Source organism: Gouania willdenowi, chromosome 6 (genome assembly GCF_900634775.1).
Source record: "Gouania willdenowi chromosome 6, fGouWil2.1, whole genome shotgun sequence".
Taxonomy (NCBI): Eukaryota; Metazoa; Chordata; class Actinopteri; order Blenniiformes; family Gobiesocidae; genus Gouania; species Gouania willdenowi.
The window spans coordinates 58,047,627-58,073,248 of record NC_041049.1 but is presented as its reverse complement, the minus strand read 5'-3'; the positions used below and the strand labels follow the sequence as shown (position 1 = coordinate 58,073,248).

General features: G+C 38.4%; 1 protein-coding gene across 2 annotated transcripts; it reads left to right on the top strand.

The window, feature by feature from the left end:
- Nucleotides 1–584: 584 nt before the first annotated feature.
- edc4 (enhancer of mRNA decapping 4) lies at nt 585–25,347 on the top strand. 2 transcript variants are annotated; one of them, XM_028450197.1, is made up of 30 exons: nt 585–799; nt 4,376–4,535; nt 4,656–4,767; nt 4,927–5,026; nt 6,498–6,684; nt 6,837–6,984; nt 7,700–7,804; nt 8,266–8,378; nt 8,803–8,895; nt 9,017–9,112; nt 9,370–9,469; nt 9,642–9,822; nt 9,925–9,991; nt 10,285–10,376; nt 10,602–10,762; nt 10,986–11,065; nt 11,523–11,652; nt 11,744–12,042; nt 12,463–12,693; nt 12,909–13,010; nt 13,209–13,352; nt 14,001–14,040; nt 14,169–14,316; nt 14,581–14,736; nt 15,767–15,882; nt 15,972–16,137; nt 18,231–18,417; nt 19,229–19,448; nt 20,754–20,917; nt 23,425–25,347. In XM_028450197.1, exons 1-30 carry the CDS (start codon nt 712–714, stop codon nt 23,606–23,608), a joined length of 4,170 nt encoding a protein of 1,389 aa, XP_028305998.1. In that variant the 5' UTR covers nt 585–711; the 3' UTR covers nt 23,609–25,347. The 2 variants fall into 2 exon arrangements, with proteins under 2 accessions (XP_028305998.1, XP_028305997.1); XM_028450196.1 differs by having other exon boundaries at nt 10,578–10,762.
- Nucleotides 25,348–25,622: the final 275 nt, after the last annotated feature.

Genomic DNA, 25,622 nt, shown 5'->3' with positions numbered 1-25,622 from the left:
TATATATTCTATCCACATTGGCAATCCATCTATGCTATAATTTACAAGTAACTTTTAATTAGGAATTCTCATCTAAATTTAAATCATGCAGTTTCCTCCCATTGTTCATAGATGTGTATGTTTGATTAAATGACGATTGTATGTAGTTAAATCTATGGATGATGAAAAGACTGACACCACATGTTCTTGCTATTTTGTCACGTTCTTAATTTACTTTTGCTTTATCAACAGACGTACAGCCATAGTCTAGTGAAAAATCTGTGAGTCATAGAGTCCCTTTGACTCCACTGTGGATGTTCATTGCACAGATCCAGTTTTCTTACAAAAGAATCACATACAAAACAACTGATTATATAACCTCAAAAGCGTTTCGCTGGCCCGGGTATATTGAATTACCTTGGCCTGAACGCTAGAGACAGTCCTGCTGGAAATATAATTTCCATAATAAATAATGCCGTTAACAGCATCACAACGAGTATTTTGGTAGAGGTGACGAAACAAAAATGGTTCTCTGCAGAAATTGTGTTTACTGTAAGTAAAACACAAATTAATTTTCAGGTAGGAACCAATTATTACAACACGGAGCCAGATCGCCGCGTACGTGTCGGAAGTTTAGACGGTTGCTGTGGTTGAACAGAAACAGCATCGCATCAAATCACTTGAGCACATTATTCCCCTAAATTCAACCCGGTCTCCCCTTTTCCCTCACCCATGGCGTCCAACACAAACATTGATATCGAGGATGCGACCCAGCACCTCCGTGACATCCTGAAACTCGACCGTCCCGGTAACGGCGCCGGTAAGTGTTTATCAAGAAGCGAGCAGCGGCTGCGCAGCGTTTAGGCCGCGGACGCTAAAGCCGCGTTAGCTGGACTTGCTAATCAGACCAGCTGCTGCTGCGCTAGCACTTAGCCTTCAACAGCTTCACTTTCGTTTAAAGATACAACTCAGGAGCTGGTATGTGTGTCGATAGCGATAAATGTGGCTTTTCAGTTTTTGTTCAGTGTTAGTTTAGTCGCCCTCTGATAGGCGAGAAATGTTTCTGAGCTAGCTGAAGTGTATGTCCATCTTTAGTCGATTGAAAACATTGTAACATGGTTTGGCGAACAACGAGTAATTTCAAGCTTATATAACGCACGGGAATGTATCAAATCTGCTAAACTAAGACACTTAGGGTTAGTTTTTAATCAGTATAATTAAGAACACATTTGTTTCATGGATGCCAATTAAGTCGAGTTCACCTAAGGTTTTTGTTTTTAAATGCGTAGAAAGGTATTTGCTGTAGCTAACAGTCTGTCTTTAACTTTACCAGTTTAATTACACTTACCTGCAGTGAATGTGCTAATGTCTATCAGCTAAAAGTTATATATATATATATAAGTGTTAAAGAAACGAATTGAACTAAAATCCCATCTCACGATACTGTGCGGAGGAATTATAAAGATGAGTTATTCATTATTTCTTTAATAGTATCTATGTAAAATATCTATATAATATACACTGGAAATTGGTTGAAGGATTTATGTATTTTGTATTAATATGTTATTATCATGCTTTTGTAATTAAAAATCTAGGCCACCAAATATATATATACGTTTTGTCACATTTACCAAAAATTAAGTGCTTTATTTGACCTAAATTGGTGTGGCACACTCTAGATTTGTGGTATATTATGTTTTTGTTATATGCAAATATTCTAATATTTGTGCAAAGGTATTTTATGGTGGAAGTTTGTGAGATAGAGTACACAGGAATACTTGTGGCTCACTGTTTTATATAAGAATTTGAGTAAGTATACCTGACATAATGATTACTAATCTCTAGTGGTTTTTGCGGAGCTGTTGTCATGGGTTTTTTTGGTCTGTTGGAAACCCACAGATGAAAGAATGAATTTGCAAAACAACTAAATGTGAGTGAGGTTATGACTTTTTGGGCACACACTTTTATACGTGGTATCACAGAAGGACACCACAGAATATAAATGTGGGGAGGAAGATTGATTTCCCCCCTGGTGAAATTTGCAAAAAAACGAACAAAACAAACTACTTTCAGTAAATAAATAACTGCAATGGCACATGTGTTGACAGAAGAAAATGTCTATAGATGCGTTAAACGTACCCATAGCCCCCGGGACTATGAGTATGACCGATGACGTTACTGGAAGGTAGGGTTAGGGTTAATCCGTAACGTGGGTTAAGGTTTGTTTGTAACGTGGGTTAGGGTTAGTCCGTAACGTGGGTTAGGGTTAGTCCGTAACGTGGGTTAGGGTTAGTCCGTAACGTGGGTTAGGGTTAGTTAGTCTGTAACCTGGGTTAGGGTTAGTTAGTCTGTAACGTGGGTTAGGGTTAGTTCGTAATGTAGATTTTGGTTGGGGTTAGTTAGTCCGTAACGTGGGTTAGGGATTGTCAGTCCGTAACGTGGGTTAGGGATTGTCAGTCCGTAACGTGGGTTAGGGATTGTCAGTCCGTAACGTGGGTTAGGGATTGTCAGTCCGTAACGTGGGTTAGGGATTGTCAGTCCGTAACGTGGGTTAGGGTTTGTCAGTCCGTAACGTGGGTTAGGGATTGTCAGTCCGTAACGTGGGTTAGGGATTGTCAGTCCGTAACGTGGGTTAGGGATTGTCAGTCCGTAACGTGGGTTAGGGATTGTCAGTCCGTAACGTGGGTTAGGGATTGTCAGTCCGTAACGTGGGTTAGGGATTGTCAGTCCGTAACGTGGGTTAGGGATTGTCAGTCCGTAACGTGGGTTAGGGATTGTCAGTCCGTAACGTGGGTTAGGGATTGTCAGTCCGTAACGTGGGTTAGGGATTGTCAGTCCGTAACGTGGGTTAGGGATTGTCAGTCCGTAACGTGGGTTAGGGATTGTCAGTCCGTAACGTGGGTTAGGGATTGTCAGTCCGTAACGTGGGTTAGGGATTGTCAGTCCGTAACGTGGGTTAGGGATTGTCAGTCCGTAACGTGGGTTAGGGATTGTCAGTCCGTAACGTGGGTTAGGGATTGTCAGTCCGTAACGTGGGTTAGGGATTGTCAGTTCGTAACGTAGGTTAGGAATTATTAGTCCGTAGCGTGGGTTAGGAATTATTAGTTCGTAACGTAGGTTAGGAATTATTAGTTCATAACTTAGTTGAGGCGGACGTACAAGTAAGTAACCTCTCATTGGCCAGTTTAGGACACGTGGTGCACCTATCAGGTGACCTAAACTGGCCAACGAGGGGCACTGCGTATGCTTAGAGTGGCAGTCTATGGACTTGTTTAACGTATCCATAGCCACAGCCTTTACAGAATAATGGTAAGGAAGTAGAATGCTTCACTGTAGAATATGCAACAAGTGGTAAATCACAGCTCTTATTCAATGCCGTCCATCTGAACCTTAGTGCAGCTGTTTTTACATCAGTTCTTCGAATGGCCTAAAAATGCTGAAGAAATTCTTCAAACGGATATAAAATGTTTTTAAAATGTCCTTTGTGGAGCAAAACAATGACTTTACACCAATGTAATATTGTTTTAAGAAGACAATGTATTTTGTACCCTCATATGCTCAGTTGTAACAATAGTGAGTAAATAAATAAGTATTTTGAATTTAACTTGTGCCCTGTTGTGCTGTAAATGAGCGTAATCAAACATGAAAGCATAATAGCACTACGCTTGATTACGCTATTATGATTTCATGTTTTGTTTTTTATGTGTACATTATCCACAATGGCCATTGCTGCTAATACCTCCTGCAAAGCCTGCCAAAGCCAGACTCTTTTCTCCCACTAAGTGGTGGTTGTGTCTTGCCTTATCCGATACTCTAACTGCACTCATCCATTGACAAGTTCATCCAAATTTACATTATACTGTTAAGCTTGCTAATTTTTAGGTTCAGTGTTTGTATTTACAATATCATGACAAATATCCTCAGATGTTTTTCTGAAACGGTGTTGAATGTTTTTTCTGGATTTTTCTGGCATTCTTTTACAATTTTCACATCCAATGTTGTTATGGAGATTCAGATAATACAAAAGGGCACTGTCATCATTTTTTGATTAATAGGGATGGTCGGCGTGATGTCTCTTCTGGGTCATGACTGCTCACTAAAAACAAACCTTCAGAATATTCATCCACTGTTTGATGCTAATTTATGATGATGAAAGGTCAGCAGTAAAGTCCAGTAGCTTTGATCAACTGGCTGACTGAAAGCAGCAGATGACTTTTGACAGAAACGTGTGTTTGTTTTCACCGAGCTGCGCCATGACCTGTACGGAAACCTCACTTCTGGTTTACATTTGGACCAAAACAATGTTTTAGCCAGTAAATACTGTTTTTTTTTGTTTTTTTTTTTTGTATAAAAGTGAGTGTCTTGGACAAATGTCCTCTTTCTTTGTTCTCTGTAGATTCTCAACCAAGTGAAGGTCAGAGAAAGCACTCCTTTAATGGAGAGCTGAACGGGTTATTAGGTGTAGGCCTGCTAGGAAACCCCGATCGGACCACCATGTCTGAATCCACGTGCCCCATTTCCACAGACCTCTGCAGTGCTCAGGAGAGTCAAAAAATGTGAGTATGTGTCTCTTCTGTTTTTCCACTGCCTGTGCTGAATGATGTGACGTGTCAAGATATTGTCATTTGGAAGAGGAAAAAAAATCAAGAAAATAAAAATGGTCTTTTCCTTCACAGCTGCCTTTCTGGTGACGATGGTTCCACTTGTATCCCCATTACCTCTACCAATGTGGAGATTGTAGCCAGTCAAGACTCTAGCATCAACAGCAAGGCCCGAGGTAGCAATAAGGTAAGGAAACACTGGTTTTATGTTAAGGACACATTAGTGAATAATGTTTTCCCTTATCAAAACCACAATAACCATCACAACAGTATCATATCTGTATCTCACTGTTCAGCACTTTATTTTGGCCAGGATAATAAATGTGTGAATGTATGTTTTATTCAGGTGAAAATCCAGCCAGTTGCCAAGTACGACTGGGAACACAAGTATTACTATGGCCGACTGATTGCAGTGTCCAATGCCTTCCTGGCTTATGCCATTAGAGGTGAGTGTCGTACAGATGTTGTCTATTAAAGCTCCTACATTTTAAAAAGGTTGTTGAGCCTAAAAAATCTTTAACATGACAACATTTTTTTTTAATATCACTAACTTCCTTTTGATGTTAGTGATAGTCCTGCAAAGTCTTTCAGAATCTGGGCCTCAAATCAAAAAGAGTGCCTCAGTTCACTTTTAAAGTAATGTAAAACATTTTCTTTAATGATGAGAATTTGCTGCATGTGTTTGGACTGCTTCAGCTTTTTAAGGCAAAGATTTCTTGTATTTTGAAATGTATTTGGACATTCCTTTCAATAATTAAGTTCAAGTGTTATAATCACCTGCATGCCCACAGGTGTGTAACATAATGCATCATGACACTAGTGTATGAAGCAATGTCCTTCAGATAGGAATGACTTTGAATTGAGGAGGAACTTGATTAACCAGCAGAATCCTGACTTCAACCTAATTAAACATCTTTGGAATGAATTAGATGGTATTAAAAATGTATAATAGATCAAAAAAGAGATGTAAAGTACAATAAAGGAATTATTAAAAAATACCTTTTAAATGTACATACCATTTTACATGTTAAGGGTGTTGAAAAAAATTGATTTGACAATATATTCGCTTCAAAATGCATCCATATCAATTTTTTGGTTTTTTTTATGTTTTTTTTTTTAATCTTTTATTTAACCAGGAATGTCTTTTCCACTGCAGGAGACATTGTAACTGCACAAAGAAGTGCTGAAACCTGGGCATGTTGACCAGCTTGTGTTTTTTCAATAAAATCTAAAAAGAAAATACTAACTTTCTGAATTTATTTGTTGTTCTAGGCATATACCTCAGTTAAGTTGCACTGAAGTCAAAGTTGGTTTAAAAGCCACAGGCAAATTGTATGTTATTTTTTTTAATTTTAAGTTGTTGGCACATGGCATATTAAAGCCAATGTTTTGAGTGTAATATATGCCAACAAAAATATATTTCATACATATTTTTCTCATGCAGGTGTACAAATTTACAGATTAGTTATTTCTTAAGTCATATATTAAAAAGAAAATCGCAATAATCGCCTTATACTTTAATATCGAGATATATCGGATTGTATCTTTTCATGACCCACACACACCCCTAGTACATGTAAATACAGTAAGTGGTTATATTTCAAATGAAATATAACAAAACTATATGAATATTTTCACTGAATATATTGAACAAGGATAAAATGCACAAATTAAAAGCCAGAGTAAATGAGTAGGACTTGAGTCATTCTCTCTTCTACCTGCATAGCAAAAGTTTAATGTTATGAAATTAAGAAAAATCTTAACTCTTGTCTATACCACATTTATGTTTGTTCTACAATTGTTGTCATTATCCTTTGTAACAATCACTATTTTCTGTCTTGTTATTATAATGTAACCTGTTATTGCACTGGGTGCTTTGATTTGACTTCTCTCTGTTTTAAACATTTCTTTTCGTAGGAGCCAACAACCACGCTATGATTCGAGTCCTGAGCCTTGGTTTTACGGAGCGCTCGCTGCTGAAGGGCTTTACTGGTGCCGTCACAGACCTGGCGTTTGCCCACCTTGACTCATCTCTGTTGGGTTGTGTAGATGAAGCAGGAAATCTGATGGTGTGGCAGCTCACATGCACTGACGGCAAGATACTGTATCCTCACATGGAGAAAAACCGAGATGCGATCGCAGCGGGATGTGCACAGTTATCTTCAAATGATTTGTGATTTTACTGTTTTATCTTCACACTTTTACGTCCTCTGAAACTAGTCTCTCAGTGTTTTTCTTGACCAAAGCTTTATTTAGAGACGAGATTGTGATTCATGTTCAACGTCCAGAAGACACTCCGCTTAACTCCCACCGTCGCCTCATCTGGTGCCCCTTCATTTTGGACGACACCGAGGAGAACCAAGATGACATCAGCCAGACTTTGGCCCTTCTTCATGAAGACAGGGTACCAGTGCCCCTCACAGCAATGCATGTCACAGCTAGCTTAAAAACAAGCAGAAGTTTTTTGGGATAAAACTAGCTTCATTGTTGATTTGTCATTCAGGATTTTAATTGATCATGAAGGTGAGACAGTCAGCAAGAATTTGGAGGGTGGAGGATCACCTGCAGCATCTCTGTTAAAAGGATGCATTTTTTTTTTTTTTTTTTTTTTTTTTAAAGGGTTAACTGGATGTGAGGGAGGTTGACAAAAAAAACACTTTTCTTTCTTTTGATAGTCTTTGGATTGTTGTGCAGTTCAGTCTTAAATCTTACAACACGGTCTTGATGAAACTTGCAGCTCTTTTTTTTTTCTTTTTTTTTTAGACCGTGATGAACTGTGGTTTTAAAAGGCTGATATGAAATAGAGCTGGTTGTTTAAATTGGTTGATGCTGACAAAGGCTTGGAGATGACGCATAAAATCCAACCTTTTTTGCTTTAACAGTGATCTCGACTGTTTTTTTTTTTTTTACATAACCAAAAAATAATAAGAATTAAAATAAATCTTGTCATATACGGCTTTCATAATTTAAACATAGGACTGATCTCAAGAATACAGATGGATTAGTGCACTTTTCCCTTTTATAATTCTATAATCACATTGATTTACGGTATGTACGTTGATGTTCTTTGAGTCAAATAACAAATGTGTTCTCCCTATTTTAATGTTGTCCTCCTTCAGGCAGAGGTGTGGGACTTGGAGGTCCTAAAAGCCAACCACAGCAGTTGGCCAGTGGACGCCTCAGAGCTCAAAGACGGTCTGATCACGATAAAGGGACATATGCAGGTACGATATAAGATCAGAGGAAAAAGAACATTATTACAATTATGGTCATTTGAAATACTCCTTACTTTAATTACACTGATGTGCTTTTAGCTCGACTAGATTTAAAAGCTGTATAACGGCTCAAAAGGCTGAGATTCATTCGTGTGACTTAAAAATGAACTGCTTTTAAGACACTGAAAAAAAGAATCTGACTGAATTGTGTACCAGTAATCAAAAGATAATTGTGGATTGATAAAAGAGCATGTTCCCTGAGGCAGAGCATTCAGTTCCAATTTGCTATATTCCTTTAAAATGTAATTTCTAAAAAGTAAAATATTTCCAGGGACAACATGTATAAACTATTTAATGAAAGTAAGACTATATTTACAATGTCCTGAGTTTTAAAAACAATATATCCAGTAATTTTGCATATTCATTTTACAAATGAGTATGCTCACTGTTAATTATTTTTGTTTTTCCAGCGAGTTAGTGAAGGTGCACTGTCTCCAGATGGCACTGTGTTGGCCACAGCTAGCTATGATGGATATATCAAGTTCTGGCAGATATACATAGAAGGGGTACAGGACAAACCCAGGTAACTGACCCTGCTTTTATTTCTTTTCCTGTTTTTCATCCGTGTTCCTTATTTGTATTGTATTTGTTCTTATTTGTTTTAAATCTTCATAAGAATTAGCAAAGATTTTATTGAATTCACTCTGAATACATACATAGTTCTTGTGATTTACTTATTTAACATCAGGTCCTCCCCTTTTACTGTTAATTTTCCCAACAACTCAACAAAATAAGTCCGATTTGATTGTTTTTAAGAACTTTTTGTCAATCTGTGTTAATCAATATTGTTATAGTATTTGTTATCTGGCCTTTGTTTGTATTTACTCTTGGTGTAAGTTTTCAATTAAGGAAAGAAAATCAGTGTTATTTAAATCTATGATGGAAAATGATTAGTCAATGAAACTACCCCGGGTCTTATGTTTCACTTCTTTTCTTTCCAAACTCTGACTCTTTAGATGTCTCCATGAACTCAGGCCCCATGGAGGACATCCTGTCTCCTGCCTTCTTTTTTGTGACAACCACAAGAGACAGGACCCCGAGTATGTACACAGATATGCATCCAGCTTTTAGTGTTGTTTAGCAAGGGTCGACTGAGGACACTCTGTATGATTTAGTTTTGTTCATTTACTTTATTTATTTTTATCTGTCTTCTGTTTGCAGCGTTCCCTTCTGGAGGTTTTTGATAACTGGAGCAAATCAGAACCAGGAGCTAAAAATGTGGTGCACTGTGTCCTGGACCTGTCTACAAACAATCAGGTTTATACTTATTTAGTTTCTTCGCTTTGTTGGCAGATAATGACTTTGCTAAGGCAGGTTAATGGAGTGTGTGAAATGAATCGGTGAATTTGGCTTACATTACAATCCAAAGTGCTTTGAAACTAGTTTTGTAATCACTAAGAACTATATAAAATCCATGTAACATTTCAAATGTTAGTGTCAACACTATAGCAATGGTGTAATTCATGACTCGGTAGTAGGATTCAGACTTAAAGTGTGCTCTCCTTTTGTCATAGGTTCTCTCCCGATCCATTAAACTCCTCCACTCTGCCAAGTCTCAAGGCCAGTCTGGACCTCTCTGCAGAGTATTTGATCCTCACTGATGTGCAGAGAAAGGTCAGCAAACTGTTGATACTAAAAATGTACTAGAATTATCTCTTTTAAAAAAAATAAGCATCTGTATGTGAGCATTCTTATTGTTTTTAGGTGTTGGGTTCTGAATTAACCAGTTTCTGGCTCCATGTTATGAAAGTTTGCTCTTCATTTTGAGGCTGGTGTTTTTCTACAGGTTCTGTATGTGATGGAGCTGCAGCAGGACTTGGACAAAGGAAAAGCTAAATTCACAGCTGTGTCGGAGTTTCTTCTTACACATCCTGTGCTCAGCTTCGGCATCAGGGATGTGACCCAAAGTCGACTGAGACACACAGAGGTCCTCCCTGCAGAGGAGGAGAGTGAGACCATGACAACAGGTGTTTTCATTCACCTAAAAATATCCTAAATTAATTTTCATGTGGTCAATAACTATTCTGAATTTGTATGATATGAATACTCTTGTTTTGAATTGTTTTCAGAGGGCACCCAAGGACCCTCAGAGTCAAAGTCAGGGATCCAGATTAAGCTGTACTGTGTCCACACCAAGTAAGTCCTTTCTTCAGAATTAACTTAGTTATCAAAAGGGAAAGTGATTTTTGATGTCAAACAAGAGCATTTTGTAGTTAGTAACAATGGCTTGATTTGTTTCCAAAATTACACTATTTCGAGGAAAAAACTAAAAGGATACCATAGGAAATACTTATACCAGTGGTTTATTGTAATCATGCTTTAAATTGTCAAAATACAAATGTGTTTGTGCTGCTTAGAGCTAGAAATGATTAACGCCCTCTGTGACATAGACCATTTTTTCATTTGGTTGTGCCTTTTTATCCTTTTAGGAGTCTACAGGATGTCCAGATCTGGTTTCAGCCCCATGCAGCTTCTGTCTCAGCAGGTTTTCTACTGCACTCGGATTCCCAGGATGGATTTGGTAAACAAGTGTACCTTTAAACTAGAGCAAATTACAAGTGCTTATACGTTATTTCATGCTAAGAATCAGCCGCACTCATGGAATAATAACTTCTCTTTCTTACAAACAACGTTTAAATAAAATGTACTATTCTGTAAAGATTGATATTTTTGTGTGATCTGCTGAACACTAAAATACTTTTTTAAAAAAATGTGTTTACAGCTGTGTTTTCTGACCACCTCACAGACCAGAGTTCAGACAAGGAATCAGGGAATGGATCCCAAACCGAGCTGAGTAAGATCCCATCGCTTCCTGGTCCTTCAGACTTTCTTTCAAATTCGGCCAACAGCAGTGGCTTGATGCCCAAACTAATGACCCCTGATGCCTTCATGACACCAAGCACATCGGTAAGAAAAGCTGGCAGCCCCTGATATTTTAAATTTTTTAAATTATTTACGAAGGGTATCATTGCATCAGCAGTTGTCTTTTGATTTATGATAATTTATGTCAAATGAATGTAATGTTGTAATTGCCTAATCTGGAGTGACATGTCTTGAATCGGATTGAAATAACAAAGACTGATAATTTGATCAAATCTGGACCTTTAAATAACTTTTTCTCATATTAAAGGTACCCGCGTCTCCTGGGAGCAGCGCCAGCAGTCTGACAATTGTGACAGCTACCAGCAGCAACTCAGACTCAACAAACAGGTGAGCTTTTTTCATGTTATCAGAATATAAAAGCAAGATTTTCAAGTACATTAAATGACAACGCAACGATTAAATGACTCAGATTTAATCTTAGTTGATTTGAAGTTTACATAAAGGTGTTTTTTCATGTTAAATCAAAGTAAAATGTTAGTCCTTTGTCAGCACGAGCGCCAGACTTGACTATCTAAGGCTATTTAAGTTATTCTAAAAAGCATTTGTACGCACTGTTAATACCGATGGAGCTACTTATCATTTTTAGTTAATTCAATGCTTCAATGTGTGCTTGACGGGTTAATATGTGCTAATCATGGACCAAAATAAAGTCCTTGCATCAATCACATACTGGCCTCTCTTTCACAAATAGACACTGATATTTAAATGCAATTTGAGTTGCATATTCCTGCGTTTTTTACATTTGTTACACATATTAAAGTTGCTTATTACTACTTGTGCACAGAGGTTTGGACGATGCCATTCAGAGTCCCAACAGAATGGACAGCAGCAGCTGTAGTCTTGTACTTTCTGGCTCCTCCAGCAGCCCAAGAGCTGCCTCTGCAGTGCTGCTTCCAGGTCTCGAGAGCTTACAGGTAAATTGAAATTAATTTTCTTTACTTCTTCGCTGGAACTTATTTCATTTACTAAAGGTCAGATTAATTTGAGTACCCTTGTGTCATCCAGCTTCAGGTCCAGGCATCTCCTAGTGGTCCTTTGGCTCTCGACAACCCTGAGGTTCTGGAACCTCCTCTTCTGCCCCACCTGGCGTCGCCGACCCGGGCACGCTCACCGGACGTCATCTCCTCTGCCTCTACAGCGATGTCCCAGGACATGCCTGAGATCGCCTCTCAGACCCTGCAGCTACAACGTCTCATGCCCAGCTTGGATCCTGTTCCTCTTTCTGCCCTCCAGGCTGATAGCATGGCCTCTGCTGCCTCGGCCCTTCACCTGCTCACCTCACCACGCACTGCAAACAACAACAGGTACACAGACTACGATCCAATGTGTTCTCAAATTACAAAAGACTGTGTGTAAACTAAAATAATGCAAGATATAGTTTAGGAAGTTTGCCAAAATTTACAAAGACACAAAAATGAAAGTGACTGCTGTAATTCATTTTTTTCTCAGTCCTCAAAATTAATAGATTTAAATTGTTAAACTGTTTTTAATCATGCCCGTCTGTGGTATATATATTTTTTTTTCATTATCTGGGGTTCGTACGTGACCATGTTGCATATTTTCATCAAAAAATTTTAACTTTTCCCGGGTCACTCACTGCTTTTTACTGCCAGAACAGTTGAAAACCACAGGTAAAGGTAAACAGTCATAACACAATGACTTTGACCTTTTTAGAAACAATGTTTCAATGCAGAAAAAAAAGAATAGCTTTGCGTCTTTATCAGTTTGTTGCCCCTGGAACTCGGAGGCGCTGAGGGATCAAACAGTGGGGCAGTGGAGTCAGAGCCCAGACTGAGCAACACACCATCCCTGCTGGAGAACGCATTGTCCCATGAAAACCCTGGAACTGGAGCAGCATCCTCAGAGGGAAGCATCAGCATCACCCCTTGGCCAGCAGCGCCTGACATCACCAGGGAAACTAGAAATAGTCTGAGGGACAACGGCCTTGTAGATTCGTAAGTAAATTTAAATAGATATAACAATAAAAGTTTCAAAAGCAGAGCATTTTGATAACGGGATGTTTTAACTCACAAACAAGTTATGTACCCTTGTTGCTTAATATTCCAAACCTTAACAGCATTAGTTTGTTAGGTGAGCTACTTTTCAAAAGTATGATTTTTCCTTGAGACATTACATTAAATAGTTTCTAAATGTAAATTATCTGCTGCAGTTCCAGAGAGGAGTCGAAGGACCGACACCTAAGCTCTCCTTACCATTTACACTCCTATCATCTCACACAAAACAACAGTCAGGATGCTGGAGCTGAGCAGAGGTAATGCAAACAAAAGATCACCTCCCACTGACGAAGAGTAACAAACATTTTTTGCTCACTGCACCGTAGGCTTCAAAACAAAGTACATTAATACAGTGTAATTCATGTAGAAAAAACATAAAGCTACCAGATTAATGTTCTGAGGATGTCATTGAACATGTGGCTGTTAGACTGAGTGTGTTTCTGTGTTCATCTCAGTGACCCCGAGGATGAGGTGGAGAGTCTGGCATCATCAACTGGAAAATGTAGCTCTCGTGGTTCACACAGAATACCAGTGAAAGACTGGAAAACCTCACCGCGAGGCTCACCCAAACTGAAGAGAAAGCTAAAAAAAGATGAAGGGTATGTGATTGTTAAAATGGTTCCTGGGGAAACTCTCCAGTAAAGATGGGTACATGTGCAATCAAAGCATTATTTCATTATATAGCTTCTAGGTAACATACGTTTGTATTCTCATTGTTTATTTTCTTTGTTGCTTGATATCAGTCTTATCGTTTACACATTAACTTTTGGAATGGAAAAAACTATGTTTTTATGTCTATTTCTATTGGTGAGAAAAACATTTGATCAGCTAAGAATCCCTTGACCAAAGATATGTTTAAAACAAAACAACCAAAACAGTAAATATTCCTTTGAATGTGGGACATTGGTGAAATCTGACATGTAAATGCTAAGCTCCTAAAGTTGGATTAGTGTTGGGCTCTAATATGGCCATAGACTGTTTGGAGCTTTTACAGAACTTGCGACATATGAGGACAGACTGCAGTTTTGGTCATAATAAATATGAAGGATAAATTAATCTGACTTTACTAACCCACTTATTGGCTCAAACTTTTTTTTAAGCATTTATATTGAGTATCAATAAAATTATTCAGAGCTACGTCTAAAATCTAAATATGCAAGTTAACTTGAATCCCACCTTGATATATAGACTTGTCAGTCAGTGTTTAGTGGAACCTTGAGGAGCTTAAACACCACTTTTCTCTTCAGCAGTGAATCATTGCAGTCCCGTCAAATGGATTCTGCTCTGGTAGGTTTTCCATTTCCTTTGTAAAGCATGTGTATTATGATTTGCATATTCAGTTTCATTTAAACAGTGTAGTTGAACAAGTTTTTCTCCAAGGTTTAAATGGTACATTTCTGCTAATCTGATTGTAGTTTAATGCACAAGCCCAGGAGGAGCTGCTTATGCTGCTGCGCAGCCAGCAGAGGGAGTTGACTGAACTGCGTGGAAAGCTAGAAACCATGCAGAGCTCCATTATGTCCCAGGTCGAGCATGTTCTTGCCAACCATCACGAGCAAGAACGTATCCTTGAGACTAAAAGAATGCAAAAAAAATGTTTTGTTTATTCTTTGTGCTTGTTCACCTAGCAATGTTTGACTATTATTATGTCAGGCTTTACAAACTGCTTTGGTTGTAAAGCCTTTACTATTGGTTTGGTCAAAACTGCATCCATGTCACCCCGAGTCCTTATTCCCTGGCCCATTCTCTTAACTCTCCTTTTGTGTATAAGTCAATTAAAACTTATATAAATGTATTTTAAAAAGCCTTGACCATTCCCAACCTCAGACCGCCGACTAGAGCGGATTCTCTCTGAAAGTCAGATTCATCAGCAGCAGTTTCAAGAGCAGCTCAGCCAGCATCTTGGCCACACCCTCAGCATCGCTATGACCAACAGAGTGGACAAAGTGCTGCGTGAGGAAATCAAGAAAACAGTTCCACAAAGTAAGAGGCGGTATTTCACAGTAAGAGTTTAGGAATAATGATGCTTGTGTATTATTTCAGAGGAGCACTATAGACCCTTTGTTTGTGACATATTTTGTTGGGCAGGGCTTAGCATGGCGGCAAAACCACAATTGTCTTTGTTTTTTCTGAGCACGAGTGTCTGCTGGAATCCTATCAAACTTTAATTTACATCCACTAACGTTATTCCTCCTATTTTGACACCTAAACACAAAACAAGATGACATTCTAAAGCTGAAAACATGACTAGCCTCCACAGTCTATAGCCAGCGGCGTTTCCTGTTTACCTCCAGCGTGATGTGGGCCATTAAGGGGTCTATAGCGACAGGTATACAGTGAACAAATGATAACAATCAGCAGGTGCTTTGCCAAATGTTTTTTGCCCCGCTGCTGTGATCGGGCATGTCTTAACTACTCCAGGAGTAATGCCCATAATCAAACTCCCCCCTAGTGGCAGGTCAACAAAAACCTGTGAGTGTACTGGTTTTTTAGAAATACTTAAAAAATTACAAGTACCGGCACACAAAAATGTACTCAATTACAGTAATGTGAGTATATGTAATTCATACTTTCCACCTCTGCAAGTTTGTCTTTACTTTCCTGAATTGAAGCCTGTATTCAGGGAAAAATTATGTAGTGGTTGCCAGGAAACCTCATAGAGCATTGTCATTTATTTTTTGTCTGTAAAACTAAACTGATGTTTTTAATGTAAAGTTTAAACTGTATGACAGATTGTACGAATCTTAAGTATTTGTTTTACATTATTTGCAATACATTATCTAGCAATTATATCATCTTTTAGTATGTACTGCTTTGGGATTCTTCCTTAACATTATTCTATTCATTATAAAGACATCTGGAGTATTTGAAAGCATAAAACAAAGTGGTCTTAAGAGAGAAATTATTTGCCCTCCCAACTGAAGGAGGAAAAGGATGTTTTCTTTCAGACCTTAAAACCTGCCCAGTTATACATTTTTGGTCATTGTTCTTTATTGTTCCCACTCCTATGCAGCGATCTCAAAGACTCTGGAGCCAGTTGCAGGTCAGCTGAATAACACAATCACTGCTAAACTGACCAACGTGGAGGTCACCTTAAAAGACAATGTCACTAAAGTAGTTAAATCAAAGGTAGGTTATTGGTTTACTTCATCAGCACAGAAATAAAAGGCATCGGACTTGAGTGCATAAATATGTTGTCTGTTCTCTCTGTTCTTCAGAACATAACAGATGCAATTGGTCGAGCAGCAGCTGAGGCGATGCAAGGGCCCATTCAAGCAGCGTACAAGGACGCCTTCCAGAGTGTTGTGCTGCCTGTTTTTGAGAGGGGCTGCCACTCCATGTTTCAGCAAATCAATGACAGCTTCAAGCAGGGCACGCATGAATGTAAGACACTTAATTATTACTGTCAGGTTTCCTGTGAAGTATGCTCTTGTTAATTTGTTCTGTAGTCTTTAAAATGTCAGGTGGAGAAAAATATGTGCTTGTTTTCCAAATGCTTTGAGTGCAGCTCGTACAGAGCTCTAAATCAGGGGTGTCAAGTAGATCCTGGATGCCCGCAGCCCTGTACGTTTCTCCCTCTATCAAACTGAATCAGATAAATGTTTCAGTAGAAAGTCTGAAACTTATGAGCATTGCATTGACTGCACTGTTTGTAAACTGTTGAACCATTTTTTTTCAGTTTTTGTTAACTCATTGGCCAGCCATTTTCATAACAGACACTCCCCTCACTGCCAGCCATTTAGAGCAGTTTCACTGATATTTTAAGACCCAATAAATATGTTTTGCATTTACCTATATAAAATCTGAAACCAGATCTTGAAAGAATAGACTCTAGCTAGAAGGTAGAAACAATGTTTTTGTTTCTAGCTTGTTTCTTTCTTCCGTAATCAGAAGTTAAATATAGGTAGGGCCCTATAAAATCAATTTTATTTTTTCCCAAATTTTCTGTTTTCCACTTTAATTTTTAAAGCATTTTTTAGAAATATTAATCATTTTTTTCAGAAAATATTAGTTTTTACCTCTGTGAGGAAACATAATAAATACTAATAAATAAAAAACCCACAATTAAACAAAAATGTGTGTCAAAAATAAAGTAAGATGCAATTAAAAGGTAGATTTAAGTTGAAATGACTGCTTCTTTTTAATTATTAATGTCATATAAAGATGTATGAGAACAGCATTAATGTCACCCAATTTTCCCCCCGGGATCAATGATTTACTGAATCTGAGCAGGTTTATTGATTACGTTTTGATAAACTTAATTTAAATTAACCTAATTTATATTATCCTGATGACAACATTCCAGACCGTAATGATTACACAAAAATAAATGGATACATCAGTTATTTCACCACTAGGGGCCATAATATTTGACAGTATGAGTAGTTATCATTAAACTATGATGTTTCAGACTCTACAATCCCTGGTATCGATGGTCTCATCAAACAACTTTTCCTACGGATGTCCTGTAGCAACGATGAGATGTTGTTTAAATATTCCAAACAGGTGAAGCTGGTTAAAGCTGATCATGTTTTCACGGTGCGCTGCCCGTGAATCAATGTTCCAATGAAAAATTTCATTGGTCGATTCCATCCTCGATTCTGTTACATGGTTTTTATAGGGCCCTGTATAGGTGGGTTTCACACAAAATGCCAGTTCCTCACCAAAAACTGAGAAAACAGGCTTTTTGTGAAAAAAAAAAAAAAAACAAAACCTGTCAAGCAGAACAGTGACATTAAAGCTAATGTTTTTTGCTTTAGTGACACCTCAAACATCTAAACATTAGTTTCCTTCTATAAAACAACAAAAACACTTTTGATGGCAAAATCATTAATATGCACACAACAATGTACAATTAGAATTTTTACATTTGACAATAATATATGAACTTATTTACAGGTATGTATGTGTATCGTGTGTGTGTGCTGGGTGGTTCAGCTTGCTGTGGGCACAGCAGGCTATGCGGTGTAGTCGTATCTCGGCGGATGGGCTTGTCCCTGGGGAGGTGATGCGTCGTGGGGTGCGCCAGGTCTTGCTGCTTGGTTTGGGTCGCTGATCGTTCTCTCCCACAATTGCGACGCTCTCCATACACTCAAGTGTGAGCTGCCCGGACATCGTCGTCCTCTCTCGCTGCACCACTTTCTCCCTCTTCAACTCTTCATCTTCTTCTCGGCTATATATGCCCATCATGGCTAATCTCTCATCCAAAGCTACAGTACTACAAACTACAGGTCACTAGTTGGTCACTACACCACAGTACAAGTCCGATATCCATTGGAGAACTTCACCACAGTGTCTCCTAGCAACCCCCATTTAAAAACACACGTGACGTACATATACGTCAATGGCAGCAAACAGTTGGATTTGAAATAATGTATATGTACTTCAGTGGCAGTCAATGAGTTAATCATATACATGCATTTGTCACTTTGTGCTTTACGTGTAATGGTATGCATGAATATTCTTTTTTTTGGCAGACATTCAGCAGCTTGAGACGCACATGAAGAGCAAAAAGCAAAGGGAGCAGGATGCCCGGGACCCCGTGGTTGTACAGCTCCAGCAGATGATCGATGGCTTCCAAAACTCCACTGATCAGCTGGCTAACAACATTTCTACTAATGTACGGGCTGAGGTCCAGCATCAGATCCAGATGTCGGTGGGAAAGTAGGTATTTTTTCTGTTCTTTAGTGACTGCAACATGGGTCTTTAAATTGTAAACACAGTTTATCAAGAACTGATTTTAAACGTTTTTCATTGTTTTCTTTATGGTTGGTTCTATACCTTTGGTACAGTTTTTTTACTTTAGGAGCACATTTGGTACAGTTTTAATGAGGTGACCTTTAAAGACAAATACACTATCGAAGGCTTTGATAGTTTTTGCTCAGACAGAAGCTTTCTTATGCTCATAATTGTTCAATCCCAGTTTACTGTTTACATTAAGGTATGAAAGGTCAAAACAAGGATTCAACAAAATCTGATCAAAACAAACAGGTATTGATTGGTCTGGTAAGGGTCGCTGTTAATTCAAAAACACAGGTTTGTAACTGACTGGAGAGATAAAAACAAGCAGAGCTTAAACCAGTGGCTAATGTAAGAGCATAAATTCAATCAAGTCTCTTGTTCCCTTTGCAATTAATTTCATGGCCTCCAGTGTTTATAGATTGTTAAGAGCAAGCAGAGAAAAGTTAGAGGGCAGGTAAAATATTCAATTATTGCAGGGGAACTGACAATGATTCTTACTGGCCAAATGATCAATTTGATCAGAGTTTAAACAAAAAGTGTTTCCAAGAACACTAAGTATTGTTTACGCTAGTATGTCATCAGTGAAAAGGGCATTCTCTCCCAAGAACATTTTACAATGTTTATGAAATTTTTTGTAAAACATATTTGGTTGGAACCTATCCTAGCGTTCTCAGAGTGGACACTTCTGTAGGTAGCCATCATAAGTCTGAATGATTCATTTCCCCCCCAAAAGCATGCAGGAGTCGATTCTCAGCCACGTGCAGCGCATCGTCAAAGGGGAGGTGGGCCTGGCAATGAAAGAACAGCAGGCTGTGGTCACCTCCAGCATCATGCAGGCTATGAGGTCGGCGGCCGGCACGCCGGTCCCTACTGCACACCTCGACTACCAGACACAGCAAGCAAACATCCTGCAGCTCCTTCAGCAGGGACAACTCAACCAGGCCTTTCAACAGGTAACATGAAATCATTCATTCAAGTAATAAAAATCCTTAACGGAAATTACCCTGCTCGAAGATTTGCCTTCCTTAGTAAGCTTTATTTAGATGATTGTACAGAGGCGTGGGAAACGCCTGCAAAACTTCTCTTCAATCACCTCATTCTGCAGAAATAAGAATTGTTCATAATGTTGATTTTACGGTTCACATAAATGACTTGTTTTTCAAATTCAAAGTTCTGAATTTTTTTGACTTGGAGGAGCATAAAACAGTGTTATATAAACCAAATAATTATGTTACCAAAAAACATTTTTCATGAAAGAGAGGAAGGTTATAACTATGGAAGGAAATCAAATCTAAAGGTTTGCCGTGTTCGTACAACAATGAAAAGCTTCTGTATGATATAGCATCTGTGGAGTTAAACTGGAATAGAATGAGTATTGAATTTCGAATTACTCCAAGCATAATTCTGTTTAAAAAGAAGCATAGAGAAATTATTCTTCAGAAGTATATTGATAATTAGCACAAGGTGCTCGCTTATTATTTGGAGTAAAACGTTGTGGGAACTGAGACTTTAACGTTTACGTTAGGAAATTTATAGAAAAAATTAAAGGGGTAGGACTAGATAAGTTTGTAATTCCTACTCTTTTTCATTCATGTAAACTGAGATGCGTAAGAATTTGAAGATGCAAGATACTATTATTTCATGAGGTTAATTTATTTTATTTAATTTCAAACTGGTTTTACGTTGTTATTTACATGATCAAAATAAATTAAATATAACTAAACTTCAGTATTTAGCACACAGTTGAGGGTTGTTGATGCTCAAAAATCTTCATCTACTAATGGCCTGCTGCAGTACCAACACAGAGGTTAAGGCTGGACATGATTTCTGTGAAATACACAGGAAAAAAAAGCAGGGAGCAAAAAGAATCTGCAGGGAATGTGACCGAGTGTCTGACATAAATAGGATGGTGAAAGAATCTGCATGTCCTCAATGCTAAAACGCTTTAGCACAAATCATGGCCCTCAAGCTGTGAGCGCAAAGATGCCAACGTTCCAAGCGAGTTTATATCATCCACAGGTTGCTTTATCTAATTTTTTAGTAAATGATCCACTAACATTTCAATTTATCATGTAAAAACCATGAGTTACGCAGTAACTCTCAGATTATGTGCACACAGCAGCAAAGGGTGGTGGAGGACGTTTCATGGATTGTTTAATACTGTAATACAAACCAGGTTTATGGAGAAAATAGATTGGTAAAACCTTTTGGAAGTATGCTGTGTGTGATTTAAATTTTATGGCTCATGTTTTCCATAGGCCCTGTCAGCAACAGATCTGAACCTGGTCCTCTACGTGTGTGAGACCATTGACTCTCAGCAGGTCTTTGGTCAGCACCCCTGTCCCCTCAGCCAGCCCGTGCTGCTGTCGCTCATCCAGCAGCTCTCGTCCAACCTCTCAACCCGCTCGGAGCTCAAAATCAGGTGAGACCAACACTTACGTTTGGACCGTGAACAGTCATAAAGAAGTTAATATAGTGTTACAATGCAGACCTCGGAATGTTCTTTAGTGAAACTTTTGTACAGCTGTTGTTTCTCTTATAGGTAAAATATTTTGCGATGATTGTAGTACAATTAAAGAATCACAGGCTTCCTCAGCAAATGTCTGATTTTATCTGTGATAAACAAACTGACCCGACCCTCCGTCTTTTAGCACTGGGACCAGTCTGGCCACCCACTTAGTTTTTTGAATAAACTGCGGAGTTACAAGGTTATAAAAACACAGCTGAAATCATCCTTCATTAGACTATTTAGACATTAGTAACTCTTCTATTTCCATTATCCAGTGATGATGTGCCACCTCTCCTGTAGGGTCACAAACTTAAATTTAGTTATAAGTCAACAACCACTTCATCTAGAATGTAAGAGCCGTCTGTCCACATCATTTTAAAGTTTCTCAGCTTCTAAATAAAGGTAATTAACACTGCCATTCATTCCATTATAAACTTATACCACAGTAGTTTAATCTAAGGCGTGTCGTAGCAGTGCAGGAGCATGACTTTCAGTTCTGTAAAATGTCACTGCTTTTAATCAGGAGCCTGTAAAGTGTATGAGTTTGCTTTTTTTCCTAAATGTCTTAATTATAAGTTTGGAGTTGCACTCAAAGCCCTCCACTCCCACTCGAGCTGGTTGTTGATTTTTCCCTTGATCAGTAATAAAGCTGCTCTTCGTCTAGGCTTTCGCTTCCCATTCCATCTCCACTGTATGTCCAATGTGCTTCGTCTCGAGAGTGCTAACAATGTAAAAGTGCTGACCCCACCGTCCTGCTCCGTCTGTTTCCCCACTGCATGGCTGTCCGGGGAGCTCAGACCATCCCATGAATAGCGCTGCAGTTTCGGGATGCTCATAATCATCAAAGCTCACCCTGTGTGTCCTTGTAAAATTCTCACCTTGAAACTCAGCATTGTTAGATTTCTGTTCCTTGTTGAAAGGAACTCATACTTTAGAATATTGCTCTCCGTTTCTTTCGGCTCCATTTGCAGCTGCAGATTTGTGAGAAATCTGCAGAGAAAGAAAGATGAGGGTACTGTTGTACGGCCAAGGTTAGACTTAATTGAACAAATGCAATTATGTAGTGAGAGGTTGGATTTAAGGACAAACACTTTTTTTTCCTGACATCATTGTCCTCGGCACGGCTGCTAGTAATGCAATTATAATCAACAGTTCAGGTAATTTGTACTTTTTGATTTATTGTTGTCTTTGAAATTAACATTTTTTTCAAAATTGCCAGCCAGTGTCGTCTTTTCTTTTGAGATTCAGAATTAAAGAGTTTCATCCAAAAGTTTTGGGAGATCACTTCACGGACTCAAAACTTTGAAGAATTAAAAAGGTTTTATGTAAATCGTTTGGTTCTAAAACAGTTCTTTATCAAAGGTTACACACACACACAAACTTTTATGAACCTAACTTTATTATTATTTATTAGACTTTTATTTATGTCTTTCACAAAACACCGACACATCCTTTCAATATTTTTCCCTGTTAGATTATAAAGTTTCGATACAGTTTCACACAATCACCCTCCTCCATGTCCTGTTTTATTGTCACCAAATGTTGAAAACTACAGGAAACAGTTTCCAGAACAGGCTTTTTAGCAAGAACAAATACATTTGTAATGCAAGTTTTTAATCTATTTGCATTATTTCAAAGATTGTACATTTTAAAGTTACGGTTCACTGCAAAGGGACGTTGCACATTCACTGGTTATATTGTTGTGCTGTGAAGATTGTATAAACCATTTCGCCTCACGTTAATGGGAAAGGCCTGCCTTGCTTGCCAGTGAAAGTAAATGATCCTTTCTTTTCTCGGCACATGATTACAGCATATGCCATAGCTGTAGATTTAGATTGATGCATAGATGCTTTAATAATCCCAAAAGGATTTACTCTAAGTATGTGTAGATGAGGTTATTCCTCAAAATAGGAAAAGGAAAAAATGTTTCAAGTACCTGCAGAGGCTGAAGGTCAGTGTGGCAATGTGGGATGTAATTAAATATGATATGCTTTAAAAAGAAAAAAATTGCATCAAGAAGGAAGTGATTAAAGTTTGATGGTGAAATGTCAAGCGCTCTGACATCAGCTTTTTGGCTTTAATGTAATCTTATAACGAGCTCATAAAAACCTGCTATGCCTTTTAACACATTAAAGTTCCACAAACGTTTCTGTGAAGGGATTATTTTACGTTTAATGCTGCATAATAAATACCAGTGCTGCACGGCTTTGTATGGGAGCCATAGGCTACTGACAAAAATCCGACACCATGATTTTTTTATAGATGCTCCATCAACATCTAATCAGTGTTTTTTATTTCTAACGTCGGAGAAGGATTTGTCGTATGTTTAGACCAACATTACACATTACAATGGAAATAAATAAGTTATTAAAATGCTGACACGTTGCTCTGTGTGTGTGTGTGTGTGTGTGTGTGTGTAGCTACCTGGAGGATGCTGTGATGAACCTGGACCATGGAGATTCCCTGACTAGAGACCACATGGCGTCTGTGCTGGCCCAGGTGAGGCCGAAGCTCTTTGCCTTCCTGCAGCAGGACCCTCACAGCCCACTCAGCAAGACGGCACGGCGCCTCATGATGATGCTGCAGGGCCTCGTCAACCACTAGGTCCGTAGTTGAAGTCCAACGCAGACGTGGCGCCCTTCTCAGACCTTTGCGTCACTAGCGTTGTTTCCTTGTGAGATGGACAGCGCCCTCACAAATCCACTACTTTCTCCAGCCCATGCTTTTACTTCCCATTCCTCCTTATCTGCACCATTGATGTTGACAAGTTCAGAAATTGGCTTTTTTTTTTGTTGATTTTTTTTTTTTCTTCCAATATTTGGTTGAACTGCAGATTCTTGTTGAGAGACTTATAAGTTCATTGTAGTCATATCCTAAACATTTATCATGGCTGTGCTTTTGCCTCAAGAACCATTACCATCACCTGTTGCTGTTGTATATCAGAAGGCTGAAAAATGGCATCCAGACATAAATCTGTGCAAAACTCCTTTTGATGAAACATCAACCAAACATGCAGCAGAATTGAATGTTAAACCAGCAGATCAGTCCACAGGACCGGGCGTTGCCATGGACTTCTTTTTTTTTTTCTCCAGAAGAAATGTTCTTGTGATATCTGAGGAGCTGTGACGGGCCAGGCATCATGTGAGCAAAAGTTATTCTCAGAAGATACTTGTTGACTCTGATTTGGACTTTTACACTCTTTTAGTTTGTGGCCAATTGAAAAGGAATCTTCAGTTTCCTCTATTCACTTTTTCTAAAAAAAAAAAAAAAAAACGAAAAAAACAAACAATCCCAACAAATGTGTAACGTCCAATGGCCATTCTTGTGTTAGAGGCACATTTTCTTTATTTTACTCCAGTCCGTTGGAAACTTTTTCTGTTTGAGGTCAAATCTTGACACAAGATTAACATAATTCATTTATATATTGCTTTAATTTCTTAATCTGGCTTTGGAAGTTTGTTCCAAGTGCCCAGTGCTAAACAAAAGAGACACTTGTAGCAAAGATAAGCAGAGCATTTATTTGAAGCATGATTAAAAACACTTTGGGGTTCTTTAGACTGAAAATAATTGTATTTAAAAATCTGAAGTTCAGCTCTTATATTCCTTCTTTGTGTTGCATACTTACTTTAAGAGTTGTCAATGTAAAAAAAATTATATTCACACACAAATTGTTACTGATTAGTTGAATTAAAAGAATGTCCCCAAAAAACGTGGGTAAGCTGAGTTTGCAGTTAGTACTGTTGGCCTCTTGGGGGCAGCACTCAGTTGGGCGGCCAGCATTCACTGCTGGCCTCATTGATTTGAATTCAGATGTCATGCCTGTCCTTATTATTGTCTATTGTACCAAAATAGGTAAGAAGCCTACTTTTAGGTTGCCAATGCATCGTTGGTGTTTGGAAGTGTATATGTTCTGTACACTGTTTATTTACAGGGTGACCGCACTGTTTTTGTTTGTTTTGCCCTGTGTGGTTAGTATGTGTTAGGTGTGTCTAGCAAGTGCCTTACCATACTGTTCTATCTGCTTCAGATGATTAGTGAAAGCCTCAGCAGCTGTGTTCAAACTTTTACACACAGTTATTGGTAAGGTCAAACAGCTCTGCTGAGGAAAGAGTGTGTGTGAGTGTTTGTGTGTGTGTTGGTGAACAGTTGACGAGGGCTGGCTGACTGTGATGAATGCTCGGTCCTTCTCTCAGTGCAGGACAAACAGACACATGCTGGTTTTTTGACTGCTTGCTGCTTTTGTTCTCTTGTCCTGTTGTGTTCATCTCTCCTCCGCTCAAATTGTTCTGTTCTATCTTTTACGGTTTATTTTACTCAACCTTTTTCAATAAAAACAAAAAACACTTCTGTGTCCATGACACTGATTTGTCCATGTTGAGTCTTAAGAGTTTCTTCTTTAAAGTCTCTGAATCAGACACTTTAGGATGAACCATTAATGCATACAACCCTCTGTCTCACCAGCTGACCCACAAAGTAATCCAAGGTTCAAGTGTGTGTGTATAACCAGAGAAAACCAAGACAACTTTTGTTTTTTTTGTTTGAATTTTTTTTTTTTTTTTTTACATTACTCGTTTCTCAGAGTAGTTAAAAAAATTACAATGTGGGAAAAAAGTACATT